The following is a 26,717-nucleotide window of genomic DNA, read 5'->3' as shown; positions in this document are numbered from 1 at the left end:
GTGACAAAATAAATGTACCTATCTACCAACCTACAATCCGTAAAAACAGTTTGCTCCATCTGTTGGTCTCAGAGAAAGTAGACCTCTACAGAGCAGCATGAGGTAGAAACAATCTATTGAACAGGACAAGTGAATATGAACTCAACTGAGTCTGTGCTGATGATGCAGCATCTCCTTTACTGACAAACTGAAGAGTAGCACCTGAAAATTACAGATAAAACCATTATTCATTTTATCAGCTGCATCAGGCCCATTCAAACTGGCTCCCCCAGATTTCAATTTTTTCATTTTCCAATATTTCATACTATTTATATTCTGGCTTGGCTGAATACTTGATGGTTATTATTTACTGAGAAATGTGCACCCATATCGCTCAGTCCGCCCAACATTTTAAATTCAATATTTAATCAAGAGTCAGTGTCTACTCTTTGATCTCCATCTTGCATTAGTCATCGTCTGGACTGATCCCAGAGAGGTTGCTGCTGGAAAGTGCAAGTTTCATTTTGTGCACGTGCAAAAAGAAAAACGCTGATGGTTGGTGTAAATCAAATGTAGTAAGTAGTTTTATTTCACTCCAACTTTTGAGTTGACCAGCTAATGTTAGCAACACATAGACTGACCGAAGGATGCACTGCCAGCAAACATAAGCAACACATAGGCTGACCAGTGGGAGATGCACTGCAAGATATCATATCAACCTAATGTTACAGGGCCCTACGCAACTTACATATCGGGCGACCTCTGCTAGCTACCACCACCACCAACATAGAAAAGCGGGCAGCCAAGAATGGGAACAGATCACGCGGGACAGTTCACCTCCTGGGCACCACTGAGGCTCACAACTGGCACATCATCATTTTGCATCTTCACATCCCGGCAGCAATCAATAAATCAAATGCTCTGAGAAAAAAAAAGAGAAAAAGGCTAGTCCATTTTGCTGTCACAGGCCAATAATAAGCCCAGCCAATCATTTCAATCTGCCTGAATAAAATGACTGGCTGGCCTACCTGTGCGCACTCTGCCTTTGTGCATGAAAATGTGTTTTGGGGGAATGGCTGGGGGAAAGGGGGTGGGATTTATTTTTGGTTGGATACTTTCAAAATCTCGCTGTCTCATCCTTGTTTCTCAAATGCTACCGACTTCAGCTTTAATGAATTTATAGGTCTGGTGTATTCTTGTGGATATTTCTGGCCTGTATGTGTGCAAATGAAGAAAAGAAAATACTTGTAAGTAGGCTGAACTCGTTTATTTGACTACCTACAGGTTATGAAATGCCCTGGCTTGCTTCTGCACACTGCAGAAATCAAAACCAAGTGTATGAAGTTAATTTTGTTTCAATTTTATTTATGTGAACAAATGAGTGATCTGTGTGTAAATGTGTAATCTGTAAAAATGAAACAATTTCCACAAACACAAAATGAAGATTTGTAAACTCACAAAAAATATATTGCAAATATAAAACAGATTTGCAAATACACAAATTCCACAAAAAAAAAAAACTATGAATATTTTACAAATAAATGAACCACATTTGTGAATATCTTCCTACCATTTACAACTTTCAAACAATTTTAAAACAATTGTGAGTCCAGTTTTAATTTATAAATTGTTGAAAAAGATTTGATTTCTACACACACTGAGTTTTGAAATAAACTTGGCCTTTTTCGGAGACCATGTGATGGTGCCTGCTGATGACGTCAATTCCATATTTCAAAGTACAACAGAGCTGCCTGAAAGCAATAGCTTGTTGCTGTCACTAAGGACATATCAGCTGCTCTATTTCAGAAAAACGTGCATGCAGACTGAAATTCTACAGTGGTGTTATGTCAGGAGATGCAGCAATATGAACCAGCAGTGAGTAAGAAATAGTATAAATTATACATATAATTTGTTAAGCTGTGAGTAGAGGGAAAGTCTGCTAGCAGCTAGGCTAATTTAAGCAGTGTGAAATCCCATATGTTTTCATTAAAGTTGTAGTGAACAACGGTGTGGATTTGTGCATTTTATATTGAATAAATTTGGAGCTACTCTAAATTCCTTTCTCCTCCTCAGAGAAGAAAGCAGGGGGTCAAAGTTGCTTTCTCTAAGTGCTATCCCTGACCATAAAACTGGAACCCCTTTGGATTCCGAAACTGATAACGCGGGGCCTGACTGTTAAACTGACAAAGGGACACGAACCAGCCATTGGCATTTCCCTGAACAAAACTGCCCCCCCCCACACACGTTTCCGTGGCAACTGACTTTGCTCTATGTTTTATTACCACATCAAAAAGAAAACCCTTGTCTCACCTAAGTGTGACATAATCCAGGACAGCCGAACTTTCAATGTAAAAAGGACTGAAGTCTCCAAAGACTCAAAGCATTTAATTAAGTTAATTAAATCTTTAGTTACCTGATTACGTTTGCCTCTATTTGAGTAGTTATGTTAACTGTTGTTGCTATCTGTTGTTGATATTAGTGCTGAAAAGAAAGTTACTTGTGCAGTGTTTTTATTTTCAGCAAGACACTCCTTCATCTAATGTAATCCAAGCTTTCCTCATGTAACCTGAGCTCTCCCAAGTGGATGAAATAAGTATTACATGCCCTCGTTGGAAATGCCGTTAAATGTATAAATATCCTGACCAATAATGTGACAATTGTTTCCTGTTACCAAATACAGTACAACCGTTCAACCACTGAGGTTCGATTGTGGAAAATATTTGATTATAATACGTGCAAATAGATTTCTTTTAGACATTAAGTTTAGAAAGGCAGTCCCTGGGGAAACCTGAGACGCCCCCTGGGGAACCACGCCCCAGGCAACAAAAGAGCGACACGCGACCTCGCTACTCTCTTCTCTTCGCTGTTGGCTCTCTTCCACTCTGCTCGGCTCGCTGGACGCTTCGGCACGCGCGTGGCGTGCCTCGCCAGGCAACGCCCTCAGTCGGCCAGCGAAACAGGCCTTTGTTCGCCTGAAGCTACACACCTGAAGTGCCGCGATATCGATCTGCCTTCAGTTTGTTTTATTTTCTTCATTTCTTTTTTTTGTTAAAGTTATCAGTCCGTTAAGTTACACTGGACTAATTCAGGAACGACCAAGTTCCATTTTAAGCCTTTTTCGTCGAGCCAACTTCACCGAGGTCAGACCAAGCCACGTGGTCTCGCCAGCTACAACGAAGGAAACCTGAAAACAGCCGAATTGCCAGACGGAGGAGGCGTTTTCAATCAGACACGGAGAACCCCGGAGAATCCCTAGCAAAAAGCCAGGATCGGGCAGCTAGCGTGGGACCAGCAACAGGCCAAAAGCAGGCTGTCGACAAGCAGTAAGACTCAACACACGTTCTGTGATCAGATGTCCATTTTAACTCCTAAAATCACAGCATTAGTTTACTTTCAGTAGCTCTTCTATGCCGTATGAGTCAAATGCTTCCCACAATCGAACCTCCAGGCTCATTGTTCAGCAAATGTTTATGTTCCCTGTATCCAACCATCTTTTTATCACCTTAGTTAGAGAATAAATTCACTATAATATAATCAAGAGCTGTGTGTGTTGCCTATTTCTACGTCCCTGCCGAGAGAATTGACCCTTTAGATATGAGACTGACTGACTGATTTAAGATAATTGAGCGATTATTAACTAACTGGTCAGATCACTAGTAATAATTGTATAATGTATTATTAAAACTACCTAGAGGACCGGAGACTCTAGGATTATAACAACTCCGGTGGTGCCCTGAAATGAGGAATATGGTTTGATTTTATGAATAATAAAATTCATAACTGGGTATCAATTCTCATAAATTTATTAAATTGCATAACTAAATTTAGGTGTGCTACAAAGTTATGGTGTAAAGTAGGGCTAACCCTGAATAGTCGAAGATTTGATGCTTCGATGGGCAGAGCCTGATTCGACTGTCAATCTCACAGTCAAAGCTTCGCAACGACACAAGGATCATGCCATTTTGGCCATATAGGGAAGCTCAAAGTCTGATTTTACACAGAATAAGTTAACATACAGCCTATTACAATATACATTTCAACGTTTAATGCTGTAAATAAACATGTAAAAAGAAAAAAAACACTTGCTGAAGAGATGGAGCCACAGCTTCACCAGTGTGCAGAGTTGTCCGCACCTTGCGGGACTTTCAGATAATTTATCACCGTTGACGAACCACACAAAGAAAATTCTATCGTTTTTAAACAGCCGCTACATGAAATAGACCCGTAAGGACCCGCAACGTGCATGCAGTTGTCGGCAGCATGGCAAAAACTCTGCACAAGAACGGTGAATGAAGAGAGGGAGGTCAACAATAAGCCTCACTTTAGCTTCGGCTCGCAATCGCCGTGTACAAAAACACACATGATTTGAGTCAGTCGACTATAGGCAGGACTTGACGATTCTGATTCGACTATGTAAATCCTTAGTCGGGGACAGCCCTAGTGTAAAGCTAAAAACAAACTGACTGTTTATTGTTTAAATGTTTATTTGATCATGTTGTTGAGCCATGTTTTATGCTTGTTGGTGGAGTCAATTTAGCTTTTCTGCACTTAACCAGCTAATGTTACTTTTTTTTTTTCCTTTATGGGCAAAGCAGAGGAGGAATCAGTGGGAGCTCCTGTCTTGAGACCACCACTCACATCTTTGTCAGATGGGACAAGAAGAAGGAGGAGGAAGGAGGAGAAGGAATAAATACACACAGGAATAAATAATTGTCAATAACCCATAAATAACAGTTTAATGTAAACATTAAAGCTGCAAGCAGCGTTGGGCGGGCCCTCGCACATGTAGCACATCGAGGTGTGGCTGCGATGAAGATTCTAGAGCTCTGCCGGTGCGGCTGTGAATTTGCCCGCACTTCGGATGCTGCACAAAGGTGTTAATCAGCACTTCCTGTGTCCCCTTTGTGGCGCTACATAGCACTTGGCGCTACAACTATAACTGAATATTGGCATGTAGATGTGTTTGTGGCGTGACTGTTATCAAGCACCTAAGCTTTGGTGCAGATGTGAGCATGTACAATGAAGTTATAACAACTTCCTCTTTCATGGTGAATCATCAATTTTGTATGCCACACCACGGGCACACCGTTTCACGAAAACTCAGTACTAACTAATAATCAGTGAGATTAGACTAGACAGCGAAAATCTTAAAGTCGGTCAGACTAATTCTCTAGGAGGAGTTTGTTAAAGTACAGAGCCCTCTAAATCATCCAAAAATGACCATACAATTCAAAATGACCAACTTCCTGTTGGGATTAGGGCATCGCTTCAGGAGGCTTTTTAGTACTTCTCGACATGATACATGTGCCACAGAAATTTCATACATATAGCTGAAACGTACGGCGGGGGATGCCTCGTTAAAGGTCACTTCCTGTTGCTAGCAGGTGACGCTATGACTGTGGGTGAATGTCGGCATGTACATGTGTTCAGGGTGGGACTCTTAATAAATGTGAAAAAATCTGGTACAGGTCTAAGCATGTACAATCAAGTTATAACAACTTCCTGTGTCATGGCGAAGCGTGAAACTTTGCCGCCACGCCACCCCCACACCGTTAACTGCAAACTCAAGTTTTACATCATGGCCTTATCAATGTGTGAAGGGTTTTCTGGGTTACTTCTGAAGTTGATATGTGCAACCTGCTAGGAGTAGTACATTACAGCGTAAAACGTGTCATTTCCTGTTGCCAGCAGGAGGCGCTATGACTGAGTGAATTTTGGCATATGGATGTGAGGGTTGAGGGTGTATTATACATATAAAATCTGGTGGAAATGTGAGCATGTATACTGACATTTCGTACATGTGGTTACTTTGCAGAAAAAAAAGAAAGAAAAATAATTAAGTAATCCCTTCAGTAGGGAGTATATATATATATATATACATATACATACATATATACACACACACACACACACACACATTCCTTGTTGCTCTTGTTCTTCTCCTCCTTCCTCCTCCTTCTTCTTGTCCCCATCTGACAAAGATGTGAGTGGTGGTCTCAAGACAGGAGCTCCCATTAATTCCTTCTCTGCCTTGCCCATAAAGAAAACATTAGCTGGTTAAGTGCAGAAAAGCTACATTGACTCCACTAACAAACATAAGCTCAACAACATGAACAAATAAACATTTGACTCACAAGTCAAGGTTTGTTTTTAACTTTACACCATTAGTATTGGCTAAAGCCTATGGGATTTCACACTGCTTAAATTAGCCTAGCAGCCTTTCTCTCTACTCACAGCTTAACAAATTATATGTATAATTTATACTATTTCTTACTCACCGCTGGTTTATAACGTTGCCTCTCCCGACAACACCACGACTGAATTTCAGTCTGCATGCACATTTTGTTGAAACAGAGCAGCTGATATTACCTTTACAACAGCAACAAGCTAGTGCTTTCAAGGCAGCTCTGTTGTACTTTGAAATACAGAAGTGACGTCGTCAGCAGGCACCATCACGTGGTCTCCGAAAACGGCCAAGTGACCAGAGTCGATTTTCATTCCACCGGTGGAAAGTTTGTTTCAAAATGAGATCAACAAATACAAGTGGGACTCAAATGCCTGTTCGAAAGTGTCAAATGTTGGGAAGATATTCACAAATGTGGTTAATTTATTTGTGGAAATTTTTTGTGTATTTGCAAAATTTATAAATCTTCATTTTGTCTTTGTGGAATTTTTTTTATTTTTACAGATTACACATTTACACTAGGGCCAGCCCAAATGTAATTTTTTGAGCTTTGAAGCTTCAATAGTAATAAAAAGTGAAAAAGTGATTAATCGAAGCTTCGCTGTCACTGCCGCGGGGTGTGTGAGTGTGTGTGTGTGGGGGTACAGCGGTAGTGTCATTTGCCAATTGTTTAAACATCTATTATCTTTCTGTGTGTGCATGTGTGTGGTAGAGAGAGAGAAAAAGAGAGAGAGAGCACTCCATTTTTTTAATCCTCACAGCGTAGGTTAACTAAAACATCAAGTGAAAGTAGACCCTACTGCAGGATTAAGAGAATGAGGAGACCGATAAAAGAGGATTATTTATTGCAGGGTCGTACAGACGGGAGATTGAGCTGGGGAAAAGCAGAAGATTAGGTGTGTGCCTAACTGGGTTGCTGGTTCCAGTAGCAGGACTAAAACAATACGTTATTATGCAAAATGCACTTTTGACTTTTATTATAGCCTACTACATGTTCTTCTTCAATCAGCCTAATATAATGAGTTTTATGTGTTCATTATGTTGTTGTTTGTTTATTCTAGCATACAGTTTAGGCTATTGATTCATTTTAAAATGTATTTGACTTTTTTGATCTGTAATTAAATGAATCAACTGTAAAATGAATACACCCCATAACTGCCACACTGCCAATGTCATCATTCAGTTTAAAGTGCTCCCACACAGCTGAGGGCTTCATTTTGCATTTCCTTAAGCGTTACGTTCACTGCTGTGAGCGGATGTCAGGCGTGCGAGAATAAACTACACATTTGAATCTCAAAATCGAATGTGTACCCAAGGATCGAATATTCTAATATTCCAATATTCAGGTCCAGCCCTAATTTACACACGGATCTGTTCACACATATAATATTGAAACATTAAAAAAAAATTAACTCCATACTAAAGAGGATCAGAGGAACATGTGTTACCCTTCTAACAGGTCCATGGTAGATGTGACAACCTCAGCGTACAGCAGGGTGCGCCCCAATAGGCTGGTCTTCAGGTTCTTGCTGTAGGTCTCCATACTGAACTGTGCCCAACTCTGGGACTCTGAAGAGTTGGTGACCAGGGCCTGAGAGCCCTGAGGCAGTAAAGGACCATCCTGGAGCTCAGAACAGGACACTATCCTGAGGGATGTCTTAGACAATGTCAGGAGGCCATTTTGATCTGCACGTGTCTGCAGCCACTTCAGGAAACTGGCCTTGGCCTCCTGTGTGGAAGAGCAGAGAAGGACAATAATTCCATTAGTTGTTTCTTAAATGTGTTATTGGATATATCATCGGTCACACCAACTGCCTCTTTGAATTTAAAGTTTTGAATTGCTTTTGCATTACAATATACATAGGCCTAGGCACCTGCTATGGAGAGCAGCAAAACTTAATTTAATGTATCAACAATTATTCTATATTTCTCTTATTTTTTTAAATTAAGACTAAAGTCCATAATGTGTTAGTCTGGCTCTCAGTTACAAGCCCATTGGTCTCTGCTGAAAATGTAAATATTTTTGAGTAATTATATAGTTAAAGAATTTGCTATTTTCAGGGACTATTTTCAGCATTCATGGAAATGAAGGAACATGTCAACTAGTGCAACAGGCTCACTGAAGTGTTTCTAATAGTTTTTTGACAACTTGGAGTTCAACACGTTATGATGAACATTTTGTAGCTTTTACTGATAAAATTATTAACATTTCTGCCCCATATAAGAAGTTCTGAGAGGACTCCGAGATGAACACTCTCCAAAACATCCTGTCTTCACATTCTTCCAGGCCCCGCCAGGACAACCCTCACTAACCCAACCTCAGGGTTCATAAAAGATGTTGAGTATCTTTCAGCATGGAAACATTACATATGTGATAACTTTAATTCTTTAGAAAACAATTAAGTGTCTCTTGGGGTCTTGTTACGGAACTTGCAAAAGGGCTAATAAGCCCAGCCAATAAAATGATTGGCTGGCCTACCTTCCACCACCCGGAACTTGCTGAAGGCTGACATGGAGCCAACTCTGAAAGCAAGAACTATCTGAAAGAAGCCTGCTCAACATCCTTGTTCTAACATCACAAGTTAGAACTAAAGAAACCCTGAATCCTACACACCCCAGCTCAACCCAGATAATTGTGTTTGATTCTTCATTACAGTGGCTAATTATCCGCTATAGATTTAAACTAAACAAACTGAACAAAAAGCTTTTCATGGAAAATGCAATACTTATAGTCTCTACTGACATTATGATGTCAGCTGACATAAGGTCCATATTCTGATTTTATATTTGAATTCTCAGACTTCTTGTCGGCGGGAGCTTCCTTGAAATGTTAGAGGGGGCGCTATTGAGACATTTATTGCACCCATACCCCAGAAACATATCAAATAGCCCAAGTTCTGTGAGATTTCAAGCATCCTTTCCCTCCCTTCAACAAACAGCCTCCTGTTTAATGGTGAATAATGTCTCGCAACGGGAACCACTGTTGTCCTAAACTCACACTTAGCTCACAATATAATATCTTACAATATATCATCATGCATGTTTATAGGTGATACATATTTATTGGTCCTTTCACAAATTCATAGCGTGTCATACAGCAAACATCAGACCAACAACCAGACAGCTGCTTTACAAACACAAACATCACCAAGTGCTACAAGTTATACTAATGGCTTGTGCAGACTACACGACTTTCAGCGTCGCCCGACAGTGACTGATTGGTGACAGGGGGTAACACACTACACGAGCTGACAGCAGCTGTGTCACCCGAGAAAACGTGAAATGGGAAATGAGCGATCCTGCACACGAAACAACTGTTTGTTATTATAAAGATAGCAATTATAAAGACAAAGAATATGGGTGAAAGGATGGATTACCACAGCAGGTAGCAGGGGTTGTCTGAGCTACAGAGAGAGCTGGAGCTTATTTTGGTTTCAACTCAACAATGAATCATGATTTCAGCTAAATGCTGAAGTTACTGTTACCTTGTCTGTGGTCCGCTGGCAGAACACCAGGTGCTTTCTGATCAGATGCTGTCGGGCTGTTACCAAGGCAACATAAATTTCGTTTTAAAGTGGACGGACGGTAACATTACAGAGTTGTTGTTTTCTTTAGCTTGAAATAATCCCATACTTTAGACACTTTCTTCTTTGCCCCTTAATATTTTCTCTCTCTTCCTCCACTTTGCAAACAGTGCCATTATAATCACGTTGTGTTCATAGCGTAAAACGCGATGTGCGACAGTAATAAATGTCCCAGTGTGCTGTATAGTTATATGGCACGGCATTAAACCTCAGTTGAGAGTTGCAGGCATAGATGTGCACATGGATAAGGTTTCTCCTGTGTGTTCACTTTTCTTTGTCCCCCGAAAGTAAGTTTTTTGGTTGTTTAATACATTATTTGACATGTATAATTGACCTAAGTTTACTTTCTATGTGCAATGTTAGTTGTAAATGCACAGAATTAACAGGAATTTATTCTAGTGTGACAGAGATGCTAATTTGTGATAAAGTTAGGCTAGATACTAATGTTAACACATAATTTGCATGTAATTTGGTTGATGGCCAGCTGTTTTGTAGTCATACAGCAATTTTATTGTTTGTTATCAAAGAGACATAAGTATTTTCTGCCCTTTGTTTATTTCAGTTTCACTCATGAGTTTTCACCTGTCGAACATGAAGAACAAAGTCAATAAAGGAGCAAGGCGCTCACTTCCTGGCTTGTGAAAATTGAGTTGGCTGGCTGTTTACTTACATTAACATACAAGCTGTATATAACATGTAACGGGAACAGTACATGTTTAAACACTTTTAGACTGAATTAAAATCCAAATCTACAACTCATACATACAGTATAAAACTCTCCATGGGACACACTATAAATTACATTTACTCATTTGGCAGATGCTTTTATCCAAAGCAACTTACATTTGAGGAACAACATACAAGCGTCAACAGAGCATCAAATACAGATCTACAACTGACAATACATACTAGTAAGAGCAGCAATAAATACTAGTAAGAGCTCATAGTACATATCACAGCAATGGGGTAAATACCTAGAAAGGAAGGAAGAGTTAACAAAAAGTGCAATCAATGAGTGATTGTCGGGACCACGGTACGAGATATGGCTTGGAGGAGATTCGTAGGAATCAGTAATTTAGTTGGACGGCTACGGGTCAAGAGTTCTGATACTTCGCTCTCTGTGAGAGGAGTAAACGAGGAGAGTGAAGAACCACTGACCTGGGAGGGCAGAGGAAAAGATGTAGTTGGACTGCTACAATGGTTGAGTTTGAATGTTTCAGAGAATTGGCTAGTTATAGCCTCCACTTTGCCTGTGAAGAAGGCAGCAAGGGTATCAGCAGACAAGTTTGTGGGTGGTGGAGGAGGATTTAGTAGCGCTTTAAAAGTGGAAAATAATTTCCTTGAGTCAGTGGATGAACTGAATGAAATAGTGGTCTGACACAGAGCTATGACTGTTAGGCACTCTGTGGCACAGTTTCAGACAAGAACGAGGTCAAACACCTTGCCAGCTTTGTGGGTCAGGGGGCCCGTGTTAAATCAAAGGACTGAATCAGATACAGGAAGTCTGCTGAGTTTGAATTGTCTAAGTGAATGTTCATGTCACCGAGGACAAGTAGGGGACAGTCATGCTCTGGTATTCAAGACAGCAGTGTGTCTAGCTCTTCCACAAAGTTACCCATTTGTCCTGGTGGACGGTATATGACAAAATCACAGACCTTTACCAGAGCGGACACAAAGACAGCATGGTATTCGAAGGAGGCATATTGATTCGGGGTAGCAGCTGTGTGAATTTCCATTTGTTGGACATTGTGTGGGTGAAAGAGTAATTGGTGTACAGCGCAGCGGGGTAGCTGAGTTTTCTGGTTTGATCCAGGTCCCAGTGAGCACCAGAGATAATGTGTTAGCATAAGCAGTGATGAAGTCAGCTTTGTTGATTGCAGACTGGCAGTTCCACGACCCAACAGACAAGTAAACAGATGTGGGTGGTGCCTGTTTTAAAGGCTTGAGGAGTACCTGATTTCTGTGCCTGATGGCATGATACCTCTTGCGTGGACCGGAGACAATAGGAATAGTATAGTAGCACATGGCCTAAGTGTAGTTGTAGCTGGCAGCTTTAGGTGAGTAGGTGTGTCTCGGGAAAGGACAAAGCTACTCTTGATCAGTGGACTCGCACAGGTAGACTCACTGGTCTTTACCCAAGTAGGTCTTCACACAAGGGGCCGACGCTTACGCTGACACTTCAGTGGTTCAGGTTTCACTGAAGTAGTATGAGATCGCCCTCCGGATTAACAAGACAAAAGCTTGGTTTCAGTGGGTGGGACACAAACCCAGTTGTTTGACTATACAGGACACAGGATGTTCAGAATGGGTCTTGCAGTCAAACATCTGCCTGAACTGCTCAGGTAACATCTCTGATAGTCACATGTATGCTATTGTGCACCTGTCCAAAAGTTCTGGCAGATGCATCACACATGCTTCTCACTGCCCTATGTATCACCATGAAAACTATACTCAAAGTGGAAGGCTCCCCTCGACCTTGGCGGGGTGGTCGCTCGCTCTGAGGTGCTGGGGGTGCTCGAAGGGCTCTTGCTACAAGCCCTGGGGTGGAGGGACCTGACGTCCTCTTGCCTAGGGGGGCAGGGGACGGGGCTGAATGCCGGGGTCATTCTCCCTTGGGGCAGGCATGGCTGTCCCCGGCGCATGTGGTCTCGAGTCCTTTGCACTCTGGGAGAGTTGCAGGGTGACCTGGCTGCTGGGATTCTTGCCTGCCTGCCGCTGGGGCCGGTGTGGTGCTGTTGTGGCATCCCACTGTCTCTTACAACTACATCCAGTGACAGGCTTATATACACACATAAACACACACAAATAAATTTAGGTTGTCCATGACTGTCAACAAGTAGCTGCATTATTCTTTATGCATGTCAGTAAGTTATTATTAAAAAATGCAAAGCCAGGTCGACTGTCCTCCAGCAATGACTCCATGCCCCCGACATGCGGAAAGGTGTGAGGCTGAATGTTAAATCTGTGACATTACTAGTTTGTTTTTGCATGAATAAAGAAAAACCCCAGAGATTTTGGTACTAGGTAAAGTAAATTTATGTAGTTACGGATCCTATGATGTCTGCTGGAAGACCAACATCAACATATACAAAATATCATCGGCAACTCTCAACACAAACTGGACAAAATTTTATTTGATCGTTTTATCAATTATGCCTTCATTGGCCATAATCCCAACGTTAACTTCAACATTCTCCAAAAATGTAACCGCACTGAGCGCAACACAGAGTAACCTCCTGCAGTCAGTCACTTCGAAGGTTGATCAAAGACTGATTTACTGCCCTTACATGTTTGGACAGCCCTCTGTACACAGACTTGCCACAAGCCTCCTGAATATATGCTCATATATCACATTTAGGAAGCCAAATTGTTTCCACATGTGTAGTATGCAGAATATCTATGTTGCTGCTCATACAATTAATTCTAATAAAAACAATAAGGTGATCACCGTAGGATACGTGAAAGGATAAATGAATAAGTGGATGAATGCTTAGGTTATGGTAAAATTGATATTTGTTACCACTTAACTGTATTTTTACATTCTTCTAAACAATGACAGACCAACTCTTACCTTAACACAGTCCTACTTATATCTTTGTACTTGTCCCAGCAACATGCTGCTTTCACTGTGACCTAAATGTAAATGCTCCGTACTTGTATAGCGCCTTTCTAGTCTTTTCGACCACTCAAAGTGCTTTTTACACTACATCTGCATTCACCAGTCACACACATTCATACACTGAGCCTAAGTGCTCAAACGGAAACTAACATTCACACTCATTCATACACTGGCGGAACAGCCGCCAGGGGCAAATCGCAACCAGGGGGAGCCAGGGATCGAACCGCCGACCTTCCAATTAACGGCCAACCCGCACAGCCGCCCCAAGACCCCAAGACCTGTGACCTTATCTTAATCCTGAGGTCTGACAAAATACTGACAGATGTCAGTACCCATTGCCTGTGGGTCTTACCTGAGAAGTTGCCAGCAGGTGGACTGGGCTTGGGGTTGGAGTCTGGTTCAGCTCACAGCTGAGGCCAAGAGAGGTTAGGATTTCTGTCAAGACTTCATAACGTAGTGCATTGCTGACCTTTAGTTCATCAAAACCTTCTGATGTCAAATTCTGGGAGTCAGGAGCAAATTCCAGGTGTGCCTGAGGACAGGGAACACAGTATATTCAAAAGTCAGCACTCACGTAACTCCCTCCCAGCCTGTGCATTACCCACAACAAACTCTTATTAAAGAGGTGATATTCTGCTTTTTGGCTTTTCCCCTCTCCTTTATTGAGTTATATATCTGTTTTGTGCATGCAACAGGTTTGCAAAGTGAAAAAGCCCAAAGTCCAGCCCAAAGAGAGTTCCCACTGCTCTGAACCGCCTGAAAACAGCCCGTTTGTAGTCCAGCCCTTCACTTCCTTTACTTATGACGTCACAATGAAAACGCGTCATAAAGCTTGCCAAGCGGCTAGCGGGGTCAGGCACGCCCTCAAACCAAGCTAGTCTGAGCGGAGGCCCTTTGGTTCGACTCGCCTTTGTTTGGGTTTCCATTGTAGAAATGTTGCACCTGTACCTGCTTCCAGGTACTTCGTATCACCTCACCTCCGTTGAGGTTCCAAGCGAGCTGAGGGAAACTAAAATGTAACGTGAAAACACGACAGACTGCTGATTGGTCAGAGAGAATCGTCACTATTCATTGCATCATCATTGCTGCACCAGACAGAGGCCAGCAACAGAAAGTTTTATATTTTACAGTTTTCGTATGGAATTTCATCACTAAATCCACTTCTGAGAAGTTTTGAGGTGAGAAATCAGCTGTGTAGATTTCCAATATTGACAGTTTTACGAGAAGTGATGGCGGAACAAAAATGTGATGAATATTTTGGGAGTTGAGGAGCTCTGCAATGGCTGCGGGGGAAGCCTATACCAACCAGGAGGAGCGTGTGAGGCCGGCCAGCCGCCCGCTAACAGAGCCCTCTGCTCCCGCCGTCACACAGACCGCTGCAGCAACAACGGCAGAGGAAAACACAGCTGGAAGCTTTTCATACCGCTTATCTGTCTTTACATTCTGAGGAATGTTGAAACGTTTTAACTTTACAAAGAGAAAGCTGTGTGGATCACTGGTGTGTGTGTCGCATTGAACATTACGTCGCGGCAGTTGTGTGTGACATCGCTATGACAACAAGCTACGTACTATCTCTGGGTACTATCTGCAATGGAAAACGGAGCAGGGCCGAGTAGAGCCCAGTCTATCAATTTGCGCTATAGTAGCATTTTTCAGCAATGCAGCATAGATCGTCAGAACACCGGCAACAGTTCAACGTTTAGTCCTAAAGACAATGCAACTGCGACTCTGTTTGGGCCTGGAAATTCACAATCACAACCTGTAAGTATGCTTTATTGGTTGTGAATTATATTTAAAATAAACACGGCAATGTATCTTCACAGACTGTTCAAGTGCGGAGTTGTTGTAAACGTTGGCTAACACAGCTAAAGGTATAGCGATAATGCTAATGTTACACCTGATGCGAAAGCTACTGAGCAAACGTTCAAATTGTTTGGCCAATTTTTATGTAAAATTTAGTTGAAATATGGTGATTTTTGTAGTGGTTTATGGTAAGATGTGGAACAATGATGTTGTGGACTTGTGAGTAACTTCACTATCATCTGCTAGGTTACGGTCGTACTCTGAAGCGGCTTTGATTTGGATCGCACTACCTTGTTTCTTACGACCCGCCCTTCTCTGCTTCTGATTGGCTTGTAGTCCTTACCTGGGAACTGCGCATGTGCAACTCCCAACAAAGATTTTGTACAAGTAAGATGCATCACTCTGGACCTCAAGAGCGGAGCGTACAACACATAGGGTGAAAAGAGGAGCTGCAGCAATGTGCAATATGAGAAAAATATGGTGTTTTTTCAAAATTAAACCATGTAAACCTGTTCTGGTACAACCCCTAATTAAGATTTTGAACCTGAAAATGAGCATAATACCACCTCTTTAAAACCTAACCTTTACAGTTTAATTAAAAATGTTTTAATCTAATACTATTTTGATTTATCGGGGATTCGAATGCTTGAATTTATCGGACTGAGCTCTGCTTGCGCGGTTCAACTTAGACAGCAGCAATACTCGCAGGAATTCTCACCAACCACTCATATCTACCTTTCAAAATTACACTTTGTTGGCCAAATTTACTAAGGGGTAGATGCAGATTAGTTGAGCTCTGCTTATCAAACGGTGCACCTGGCTGGAGATGCAGTTTACGTCTCATTGCATGTGTTATTATTTAAAGGCACTATTGTGCAATTAATAGGAGACATGTTAACAGTAGTTGATTCTGTATTCTAGTGAATCACGTACATATACACACACACACACACACAAACTACTACAACCATCACTGTTAATGTCAATGTTTTACCTGACAGAGGACAGCTTCCCCTCCGTCCTCTCCGTGGGTTACCCTGACTATAACCATATCCCTCTGACCAGGGATGTTGCCTTTCAGCTCCCCCCAGAGCTCCACTTCCCCTCCTCCCTGAGTATCCCTGATGTAGACCTTCCCGCTCGCCACCAAGCTCAGTTCCAGCTCTGTGCTGTCCTCCCTGGTGAAACTCAGCCTGCTGACCTGCCTGCATCGCCTCTCCCTGACTTCCAGACAGAGGCCTGCAGGACACAGAGTGGAGGCTAGCCCCAGGACCCTGCCACCCTGGCTAAGGTAGGTGAGAAAGCGGGTCTGAAGCTGGGGGGTCAGGGTTTCCTCCTCTGCCAGTACCAGTAGCCTGCAGTTGTCCAGCCAAGGATCGCTCAGAGCCTGCTGTGGTTGGAGGGGATATATTATGTTGTTTTCCATGTTTATACACTCTGACAAAAGCTGATGAATTGCCTGAAAACGCTCCTGACAACCACCCGTATATACCAGAACATTTGGCGGTTTGCTATTACAGTGAAATCCACCGCTTTGACCATAAAAACCTTGCTCAGCTTCATTCAGAGTCTCATCCCCACTATCCAGATCTACTGAATTATCATCAGGAAGGTCTGGAATGTTCTCAGCTGAGGCATATTTGACTGAGAGGATGGTGCTGTTCTCCAGCTCCAAACATTCGTGACAGCTGGATAGATGGAGGTGGTGTCCATGACCCTCCATATGGTGATGATCCCCCAAGGAATGGTCCTCTGAGTCACCAACAGGTCCCAAATCCTGTGTGCTGCGGACAGGTTCTGATCCTCGACGCTGCTCTAACCTCCTCTTTGCCTCCAAGGTAAGAAGAAGGCTGCCTTTACAGCACTGTCGGTGGTGGTGTTCAGCTGACAGGCGACAAGGCAAAGGCTCAACAACACCTTCTTCAGTCTGGTTGTCACAGAGCCATAGGGACGTCTCAGTCTTAAGGCTTTGTGGACACTGCTTCTCCAACAGCTCACTGAGAGTGGATTCTTGGAGAAGGACAGCTATGAGAAAATAGAAAATTGTCAGTGCAATCTGGACATTTTGTAAATAATTTTTTACACATTGTTATTATAAAAATACTACAGATTATTAAGTATTTCTGTTAACAAGACCATAATAAACTGAAGGTAAATGAGGTATTAAAATAGTCCGAGCTGAATTAAAGGTTCAGTGTGTGAGTTTTAGTGGCATCTAGTGGTGAGGGTTGCAAACTGCAACCAACAGCTCACTGTTCATTCACTTGCTCCACTTGCTCCTCAGACGAAATAAGTACTTTATAATAAATGTATTAATTATAATGGCAATTGTAAAATTGAACAGTAAAAAAACAAAACAATTATCGATCTGACAAATTATCGTCCGATATCAGGCATATTTTCATCATTGGAATCATCAAATGAAATTTTCGCCAATAAGATCAAATAATGCTTTAACGTGCGCCACTGTTGTTGTCGCGCTTGCTGCGCCTAGATAGAGCCAGGCAGACATGGTGCAGGCAGCTAGAGCCAAACACACGTGTTGTCAATAGTCTGGATGTTTTTCACTGTTTCAGAAGAAGACCCTGTCCAGCTTCTGTCCTCTTGCCTTCTCTCTCTCTCCTGTGATTAACTGCAGGTAACAAGGTCCCAAATGTTAAGCTACATGGCAAACTACGCTGAACAGAAAGATTTCAATTTAGCTTGTTTGTAACATTTGGCTAATGGCCAAGCTAATGATAGCTGTACTTGTATAAAACACAGAGGATTACAGACTGGACAGAGCAGATATTGTCTTTTTACTTGCAAAAGCGTAGCTGTTGTCGAATTCAGTAGTTTGGAGTTACTTTCACTTCACCGTTTCCACCACGGCCTCTCCCTCTGCTGGCCACTGTGTGAGTGCGATACCCGCATGTGTACACGCGCAGGAGTCAACACAGACCGCAGCAATGGCTGCAGCCTGATAATAAACAGTAAGTCACGGTCTTCAGCACTGGGCCCATTAAATAACTTATCAACTATCAACAACATTAATGACACTTTTTTTAATTCATGCGTTTCAAGTTAAATCCGATTTGATTTATATTACATGACTTGTCTCTCAAGACATAACGTTCCATTATAGGTCCAGCTAGACATAATAACAGTATCTATAAGCTCAGACCTTACTGATTTAACTTTACTTTTATTTTTCTTATTGAGTTAGTTGCATCTCTCAGTGCATACTAGTGGGATCTTTTTGAAAACATATTGACTATTCTTGATGCCAGTGAATAGCTGACTAGAGATATTAGCTCAGCTACAGGCATAGCAGCAGACGTGATCTCCTCCTTCTTTATAACTTACACAAATGCGAAGAAATTATCGGTTATCGGATCCGTGGGGGGAAAAAAAATCCATATCGTGCATCACTAAAACCTAACTTTGTACCTATTCTCCATGAGGTTATACAAAAACAAAAAAGGCTGTGAAAACTATGTCTATATAATATAAACTACCCCTGGCAAAGTTATTATTCTTACACACTCTGTTTCTTCTTACATTGACAAGTATACAAAAAGTATACAACAATGTCCCATGTGAACTTTATTCCTCTTTTTGCAATAAAGATTTAAGGAGGAAAAAAACAATTCTGATTATTCCAATCGGTCTCTGCTCAATCCTCCCTTTTCAAGCGCGGAAATCCATTGCCCACTTCACCCAATGGTGTAAAGACAGTCACCTCCTCCTCAACATCACCAAGACAAAGGAACTCATCCTGTAAAATCTCCACCCCTCACTGTCCCATCCCCATAAACAGCCAGCCAGTAGAAATTGTTGACAGCTTCAGGTACCTTGGCATCACTATGGACAGTAAACTGAGTTTTGATCACCACATCACAGACATCCACAGACGCTGTCAGCAGAGACTTTTTGTCATACGAAAACTCAGGACTGTCAGTCAAACCACACCTACTGCTTCACCTGTACCGTAGTATCATTGAAGTCATCCTCTTGTACTGTGCTACCTGCTACTTCACCATGCTCTCTCTCACCAAGAGGAATAAGTTTCTTAAAATCACTAACACTTTCTCCAGAATAATAAGTCTTTCCACTCCCAACCTGCCAGCCCTCATTAATACTGCCACTGCTCGTAGAGCAACTACCATAGTACTTAGTCACTGACTAATTAGGCTGCTTTACTTAAAACTTTAAATTTTTCTGTAATGGATTCATTTCAATATTGAGTAATGCAGTATGATAATCAAATAAACATTTTAACGGACTACATGTCCTCATGCTGATAATGTGCCATGCGGTCTTGGAGCTGGAGCTTGTCCGGGGGAATCCCACACCGGATGCAGCGATGTGTCGACATATTTACGTAATTGATAACGACGAATACGTCAAATCGCCTCCACCCGAATGTGTACATTGTCTGTATATGTGTACTATATGTAGTTTGTGTAGAATTCATGCTGAAGGTGCTCTTTGTATAGACTGTGAAAACAAATTTTGTCCACTGAGGACAATAAAGAATGAACCTGAATCTGAAGCTATGGTGGGCGACACACTCTGTTGGCTCTTGTGCTAAATAATGCATGTGGTCTTCCATATGTCCAAATTTCATTTCTCTTCTTACTTCTAAGAAACCAGATGACTACAACTACTAGTACTTCTATTTCTTTTTCATACTTATTCAACATAGTGACAAAACCCGCTCTGTAGAGTAGTTTCATCGTTCGGGCAACTGTAGCAACATGGGTGGGAGAAATAATCAATTCTTAGATGCATCGCGATGCGGACGTGGAAGATTATGAATCATTAACAAATGTCAAAACATCTATTTAATGTTAATTTATAACGTAATGTTGACGGAACGCAAAAGGCGGAACTCGTGGAAGTGCAGCGCCAGCAACAGAGACCAGCAGTGTTCCCCTGTATTCGGCACACCACCGCTGCGGAATGAATAACCACCCTGCTTAAATGTCACACAATCATTAATATCAATGCGCAAGTAATGATTTTAACTTGCACACTGCGAGCATGGTGACACTCAACGCTTGGCAGCTCCCTGCGTATCCTGTGTGAGGCCATGCGAATGATACAGCGTGGCAGAACATGACAGTGACAGTTAGCGGACAAATATATTAGCAGTAAGTTTCTGTCTGGTAGTAAACGTGCAGTGTAGGCCACAGTGTGTCCATTAATTTCATTTGTTTCCCCAGCTGCTAGAAAAGTGAAGGCTGTTAGCTCAAGCTAACATCTCCCCTGTACAAGTGCTTGCTCTGTCCCCCACACCAGACTCCGGACTTTTGGGGACAGAGCCTTCAGTGTCACAGCCCCCACCCTCTGGAACTCATCCCCGCAAAGATGCAAAATACTCCCTGTCTGGACACAAAATCTACTAAAAACCCAGCTTTTTACCAAGGCATTCAATCCTGAATGACTTTATGTTGTTCTGTCACTGTAACTGTGTAAAACGTCCTTGGGTCCCGTGAAAGGCACTAAAAATATTTATTTATGTAACGTTAGCTAAATTAGTAACAAAGTAATAGTAATTATCTGCTGTAACGTTATGCCACCACTAATGTCAATGACCCGTGGTGAATGTAGATAAAAACATAACGGTACATTATATAGGGTCTTTATACAGCAATGAAGACTTAGTTATGTGTATTATATTGAATTCCTGTCAATAGATCCTCCTAAATATTACACACTGAAACTTTAGGGGATTTTTAAAAATATTTTTTAATTGGGAGCACAAGAACACACATTAACAAAGCGTGAGCTTATTAGCAAACCTCGTCTATTTACAAATCCAATTGGCAGCATTAGCACCTGTGGATTCATGATGAATGTAAGACCATTATTCACCAATCTTCCCTCTTCTTTTATCTCTGGTTTGGTTTCCGCTAACTAATGAGAAAAATATTTGGCTCTTTATGTGGTAAAAGCTTCATTATTTTTAACTTTAGTTAACTGTGTGCACAATTGGCGATTAAATAATTATTTAAATTAGGGATACACCCAAATGAAAATTCTTGGCCGAAGCCGAATATAAAAGTAAACATTTGCCGAATACCGAACAAGGGTCCCATAAAGTAAATTACACGTGTCCATTTACTTTTAATGTACACATGTAATATATATTATGCTTCTGAATATAATCCAATTAATCTTATTTCCATAATGTATAGACGCCTTATTTTCAAAACCAGACAATGACATGTATATCCTCGCCAATATTCATCAAGTCCGACCCAATTTGATAACTAATGTTTTATGTGGTTCTCGCATCACATAACATGAAGACTTCACAGCCTCTCTTCAGGTAGGACTCTCATACTGCAACACTTGTCTTTGTAAAGAGAGAAAATCAGATTTAACTTTATTTTCACTGCGCATGTCACTGGTACAAAGCAACAAAATGCAGATCGCATCTAACCAGAAGTGCTTAAGCAGTAATTAAATAGAATAAGATACATTACTATACAAGTGCAAGGTATGAATGATATATAACATAAATATGTGTATCCAGGTAAATACAGGCTATGACTATGGCAATACGGTATAAAAGAAAACTATACAACATGTACTGTAGTGCAAATGTGATTATTTTGGGGGTTATACAGTATGTACAGGAGGAATGTCTATGTATAGGGAATGATTTACAGTATATGAATGTAGTATGTAGAATGTACAGTAGTATGTACAGCAATGGTATGCCTAGATGAAAGGTGCAGTTAATAGTGCAGCGGTGTCAAAGTCCATGATGGTAGTGCAATTGGCAAGTGTAGCTGGTTCCATACACACAAATATATATATATATATATATGCTTCGTTAGAGTTCATTTCCTGTTGCCACTCTAATTAAACGTGTAAATTTCATACAGATCTGAGCATGTACAGTCGAGTTACAAGAACTTCCTGTGTCATGGTGAAACGTGGAACTTCACCCACGCCACCGCCACGCCATTAACTGAAAACTCACAAGTTTTACAACATGGCTTCATCAATGTGTTAAGGGTTTTCTAGGACAGTTTTGAAGATAACATGGCCAACCTACTAGGAGTAGTACATTACAGCATAAAACATGTCATTCCCTGGTGCCAGAAGGTGGCGCTATGCTTTTGAGTGAATGTTGGCACACACATTCCAAATTTGGTGCAGATGTGAGCATGTAGACTGAAGTTACAACAACTTCCTGTGTTATGACGAATCATCAATTTTAGACACCATGCCACGGGCACGCCGTTCCACGAAAACTCACCATTTGTATAACTTTTAATCTTCACATAGCTAAACTTTGGAGGCGTAACCATTGGACAATCAAACATTTTGTTGCAAATAGTCAACTGGGGCACAAAAAGCGCATGGAGATGAAAAGGTACAAATTAAGTGCAAAAGACTTAGGTAGAACTAAACGTGAAGCTACCAGGAACCCTTTTTATTTCCAAGTGCCACTATATTCCAAAACTAAAACCTACCTGGGGTGTCCAGAAGTGCCAAGTGCTCAGAGACATGGCCAAGGTCAGGAAGGCTGAAACACGACCACCACGGAATAAGATTCACAAGTGGAAGCGTCAAGATTGGGCAAAGAAAAACCTGAAGACAGATTTTTCAAATGTTTTATGGACCGCTGAAATGAGAGGGACTCTTGATGGACTAGATGGACGGCCTATGGTTTGATCACTGATGGACATGGCACCACTTGGCCAGCAAGGTGGAGGAGGGGTACTAGTATGGGCTGCTATCATTAAGGATGAGATAGCCCGACCTTTTCAGGTTGAAGATGGACTGGAATTCAACTCCCAAACCTACTGCCAGTTTCTAGAAGATACTTTCTTCAAGCAGTGGTATAGGAAGAAGTCCTCAGCATTCAAGATGATCTTTATGTAGAACAATGGTCCATCACATGCATCCAAGTACTCCACTGATTGGCTAGCCAGCAAGGGCATCAAAGATCCCCAAATAATGACCTGCCCCCTTTCCTCACCTGACTTGAATCCTTTTGACAACTTGTGGGCCTTTCTCACACATGAGATTTACAATCAAGGAAAACAATACACTTCCTTGATAAAATTTGGGAGGCTGTGGTTGCTGCTTCAGCAAAAGTTGATAGTGAGCAGATCAAGAAACTGGCAGACTCCATAGATGGAAGGCTCATGGCAGTTATTGAAAAGAAGGCTGGCTATATTGGTTACTAAATGTTTTCGAAAGACCAAAAAAAAAATTTCAATTGTCATTTTATGTTGTAACACAAGTAATTTGATACAAATTATTTTGGTATTTTAGTTGCCTAATAATTCTGTACATTTTCCTTAAACATTCAAGTTTAAGGGTTAAATTATATTTTGGATTGACTAAGAGCATTGTGTTTGTTCAACAATAATATTAACCTGAGGAATATAATTTGCCTAATAATTGTACACAGAGTATATCTGTCAGGTATTTGGTGCTGGGAGCTTACAGGTTGTAAAATAAAAAAAAATTAACTAAAATAGGCAACAGAGCTCTATAGAGCTGAGGGGAACTGCAGAGTTAGTGATAAGTCTCAATTGTTGCTAAGTGACATCATAATACGAGAGATATTAAATGTAATTGAAGGCAACATACGGACTATTTTTGAAGGCACAAGTCCATTGTCCAGCTGAAGGCGATCTTCGATAAAAGCCACACCCAGCCGACTGAAGTTATCTATGCTGGCCTGAGCCACCGCCCTGAACGGCTCGCCAGGGCTAAAGGCCAGAGGAAGACAGCAGTCCGACCACTTCAGCACCTGCAAACAACACACACCACCAGTTAGCTGACAGTCTGTACTGATCCACAGCACAGGCAAAGTATGGAGGTTATTATGTCCTGCTTATCATACAAATCTCTCCGTCTCTGGTGAGATGGAAAATGGGAGAGAAAAACGCTCACGTACTGAAGTGATTGTGAACTATAAAAAAATTTCTTTAGATGCAATTGTCAAAGTAACAGCAGATGATTAATTTAGAAATTCTATACATTAAAATGTATTTTTCGCAATAGCAACTTCAAATTAATTTCACACTTGTGGTTAAATATTGTTATGAAACATATCCTGCAAGTTTTATATTTGGACAAACATTTTCTGATCTATAGCATGGTTTGTGTAATTCCACATTCAGTTATTATGAATTTATAGCACCTCCTAGTGGTTGATTTGAATGAGACTTGCAGCATATCAATGAACATATTAGCTTTTCAGCAATGTAAATATACCCTAAGCCTATTTTTTATATGTAGACATATCCTGGAAGTTTAGTGTTGACTGGACAAACATGTAACATTTGTAACCTGTGGCCTGATCTGCATTATCTCACCTGCAGTTTGATTGCATTTATAATGCCTCCTGGTGTTCAAGTTGAATGAAACTTTCAGGGCATGTTTCAGGTACTTATGAAGACATATCCTGAGAAAGTTGTGATGATTGGAGAATGAATATGTGATTTATAGTGAAATTTGTATAATGCCACACCTTTCTTGCACTTGTAGCGCCCCCTAGTGGCATATGTATGAAACTGTCCAGGTATATCTGGGGCACAGTTCTGTGATGATTGGCCCTACAGTTGCTGATTTTTGTTCATTAATGTCTAGAGCCACGTGCCTTTCAAAGTTCATTGGTCCATATCTTGAAAAGTAATTGAGATATCAATAAGCTTTATGCAACTTTTAATAGGCTTGATCCAATGAAGATTTACTGAAAATGTGGTGGCAACTGGAGCAACCGTCTAAGAGGTGATGTCAAAAATTTGTTATTCCAAAAATTCAAAATGGCGGAAAGATTTTATAGGTGGACCTTAAAAGTCTTTGAGGCTTTTTTGTAGAGCACATTGAGCTGGACTTCGTGGAGCGCACACAACCGAGACCAGCAGTGTTCCCCTGTATCTGGCACACCACCGCTGCGGAATGAATAACCCCCCCAATAAAATGTCACACAATCATTAATATCAATGAGAAAGTGATGATTTTAACTCGCACACTGTGAGCATGGTGACACTTGACGCTCTGCAGCTCTCTGTGTATCCTGTGTGTGAGGCCAAGTGAATGAATGAATGAATGAATGAATGAATGAATGAATGAGCAAGAGAGCGCGCATGCATGCAGAACATGCGGTGAAAGTTAGCAGACAAATATATTAGCAGTAAGTTTCTGTCTGGTAGTAAACGTGCAGTGTAGGTCACAGTATGTCCGTTAATAAGTCTGTAGTTTCCCCAGCTGCTGGAAAAGTGAAGGCTGTTAGCTCAAGCTAACATCTCCCCTGTACAAGTGCTTGCTCTGTCCCCCACACCAGACTCCGGACTTTTGGGGACAGAGCCTTCAGTGTCACAGCCCCCACCCTCTGGAACTCATCCCCCCAGAGATCCGAAATACTCCTTGTCTGGACACAAAATCTACTAAAAACCCAGCTTTTTACCAAGGCATTCAATCCTGAATGACTTTATGTTGTTCTGTTACTGTAACTGTGTAAAACGTCCTTGGGTCCCGTGAAAGGCACTAAAAATATTTATTTAGTTATGTAACGTTAGCTAAATTAGTAATTTTGATTATCAGCTGTATGTCATTACTAGCTAACCTACTAGTCATGTGTTGAGACATCAGGCAAAAGCTTAGACTAAACTGGTGTACAGCTCTGTCCTGTATACATACTGGACATCCTGATAATTATTTCAGTTTTCAGGAGTCTGACAACTGGTTGTTCATGAAATGACTGACCATGGAGCTGAGGTTAATAAAGTAAATTAGGGGTGCAAACTAGTGCTTTTAAGCCAATTAGGAGATGTTTCTTTTGGATTCTAATACTCAAGTGTACAAAGCATTTACTTTGTAATTATTCAGAGATCCTGTATAGAAAAAATTATGCATCAAGATGAATCGATAATCATTTTATAATCGAATCGCAGCACTCTGAATCGTAATCGAATCGTGACGTGCCCAGAGATTCCCAACCCTATGAGATACACTGGTTAAGTATTGATTTTAACGTTCTCTATTGCTCTGGTTTCATGGACATGAAATGCCTCCAAAGCACGAACAGAGGGCGCTCAATGTCCAAACATTCCTGGCACATCACTGTTTAGCTTTTATATCCATTTTATTTGAGGTCCAGTCCACTGTTGTTGAAACAAATACATAGAGCTATCAACTATTTTAAAGAAACACTGTTTATCCACATAAACATTGATTGCATTTAGAAAGACTAAAATACAAATTTAAAAACACCACAGCAATTCAGTGGGAACTGAACTCCACACAGGTGTTTGAAGTTGAAAGCAATTACCACTGCTGGCAGTGGTGGGATTTGAACCTGGGTCTGACTGAAAAGAGCTGCTTGGGAAACCAACCCTCTAATCAAGTGAGCTATAGAAGGAGACTTCTGAAGAAGCCACAATTTGATAATTTGTTGATAGAAAAGTGCATTTGCTTAAAAAAAGGTTTTCAGCTATCAATTTCGTGTTTTTAGTTAGTGCTCGAGTATAAAAACATACATTATGTGCCCACACTCGAAAACAGGAAGGAAGATTTTGCAAGTTAAAGA

The 26,717-nt window shown here is 41.2% G+C and overlaps 1 protein-coding gene across 2 annotated transcripts in view; it reads right to left on the bottom strand.

Annotated features, from left to right (window-relative positions):
• Positions 1–26,717, bottom strand: part of hlcs (holocarboxylase synthetase (biotin-(proprionyl-CoA-carboxylase (ATP-hydrolysing)) ligase)) — a 78,057-nt gene that overhangs the window by 45,227 nt on the left and 6,113 nt on the right. For both annotated transcript variants that reach the window (XM_038707901.1, XM_038707902.1), the window contains 4 exons: positions 23,771–23,933; positions 16,164–17,194; positions 13,719–13,898; positions 7,612–7,892 (listed from right to left, as the gene is read on the bottom strand). In XM_038707901.1, coding sequence (XP_038563829.1) covers positions 7,612–7,892; positions 13,719–13,898; positions 16,164–17,194; positions 23,771–23,933 — 1,655 coding nt within the window. The remainder of the gene's footprint in view (positions 1–7,611; positions 7,893–13,718; positions 13,899–16,163; positions 17,195–23,770; positions 23,934–26,717) is intronic.

This window comes from Micropterus salmoides, unplaced genomic scaffold (genome assembly GCF_014851395.1).
Source record: "Micropterus salmoides isolate LMB-PRFRI ecotype aquatic unplaced genomic scaffold, ASM1485139v1 Ms_hic_scaffold_9, whole genome shotgun sequence".
NCBI lineage: Eukaryota > Metazoa > Chordata > Actinopteri > Centrarchiformes > Centrarchidae > Micropterus > Micropterus salmoides.
This window is presented reverse-complemented; position numbering and strand designations above follow the sequence as displayed.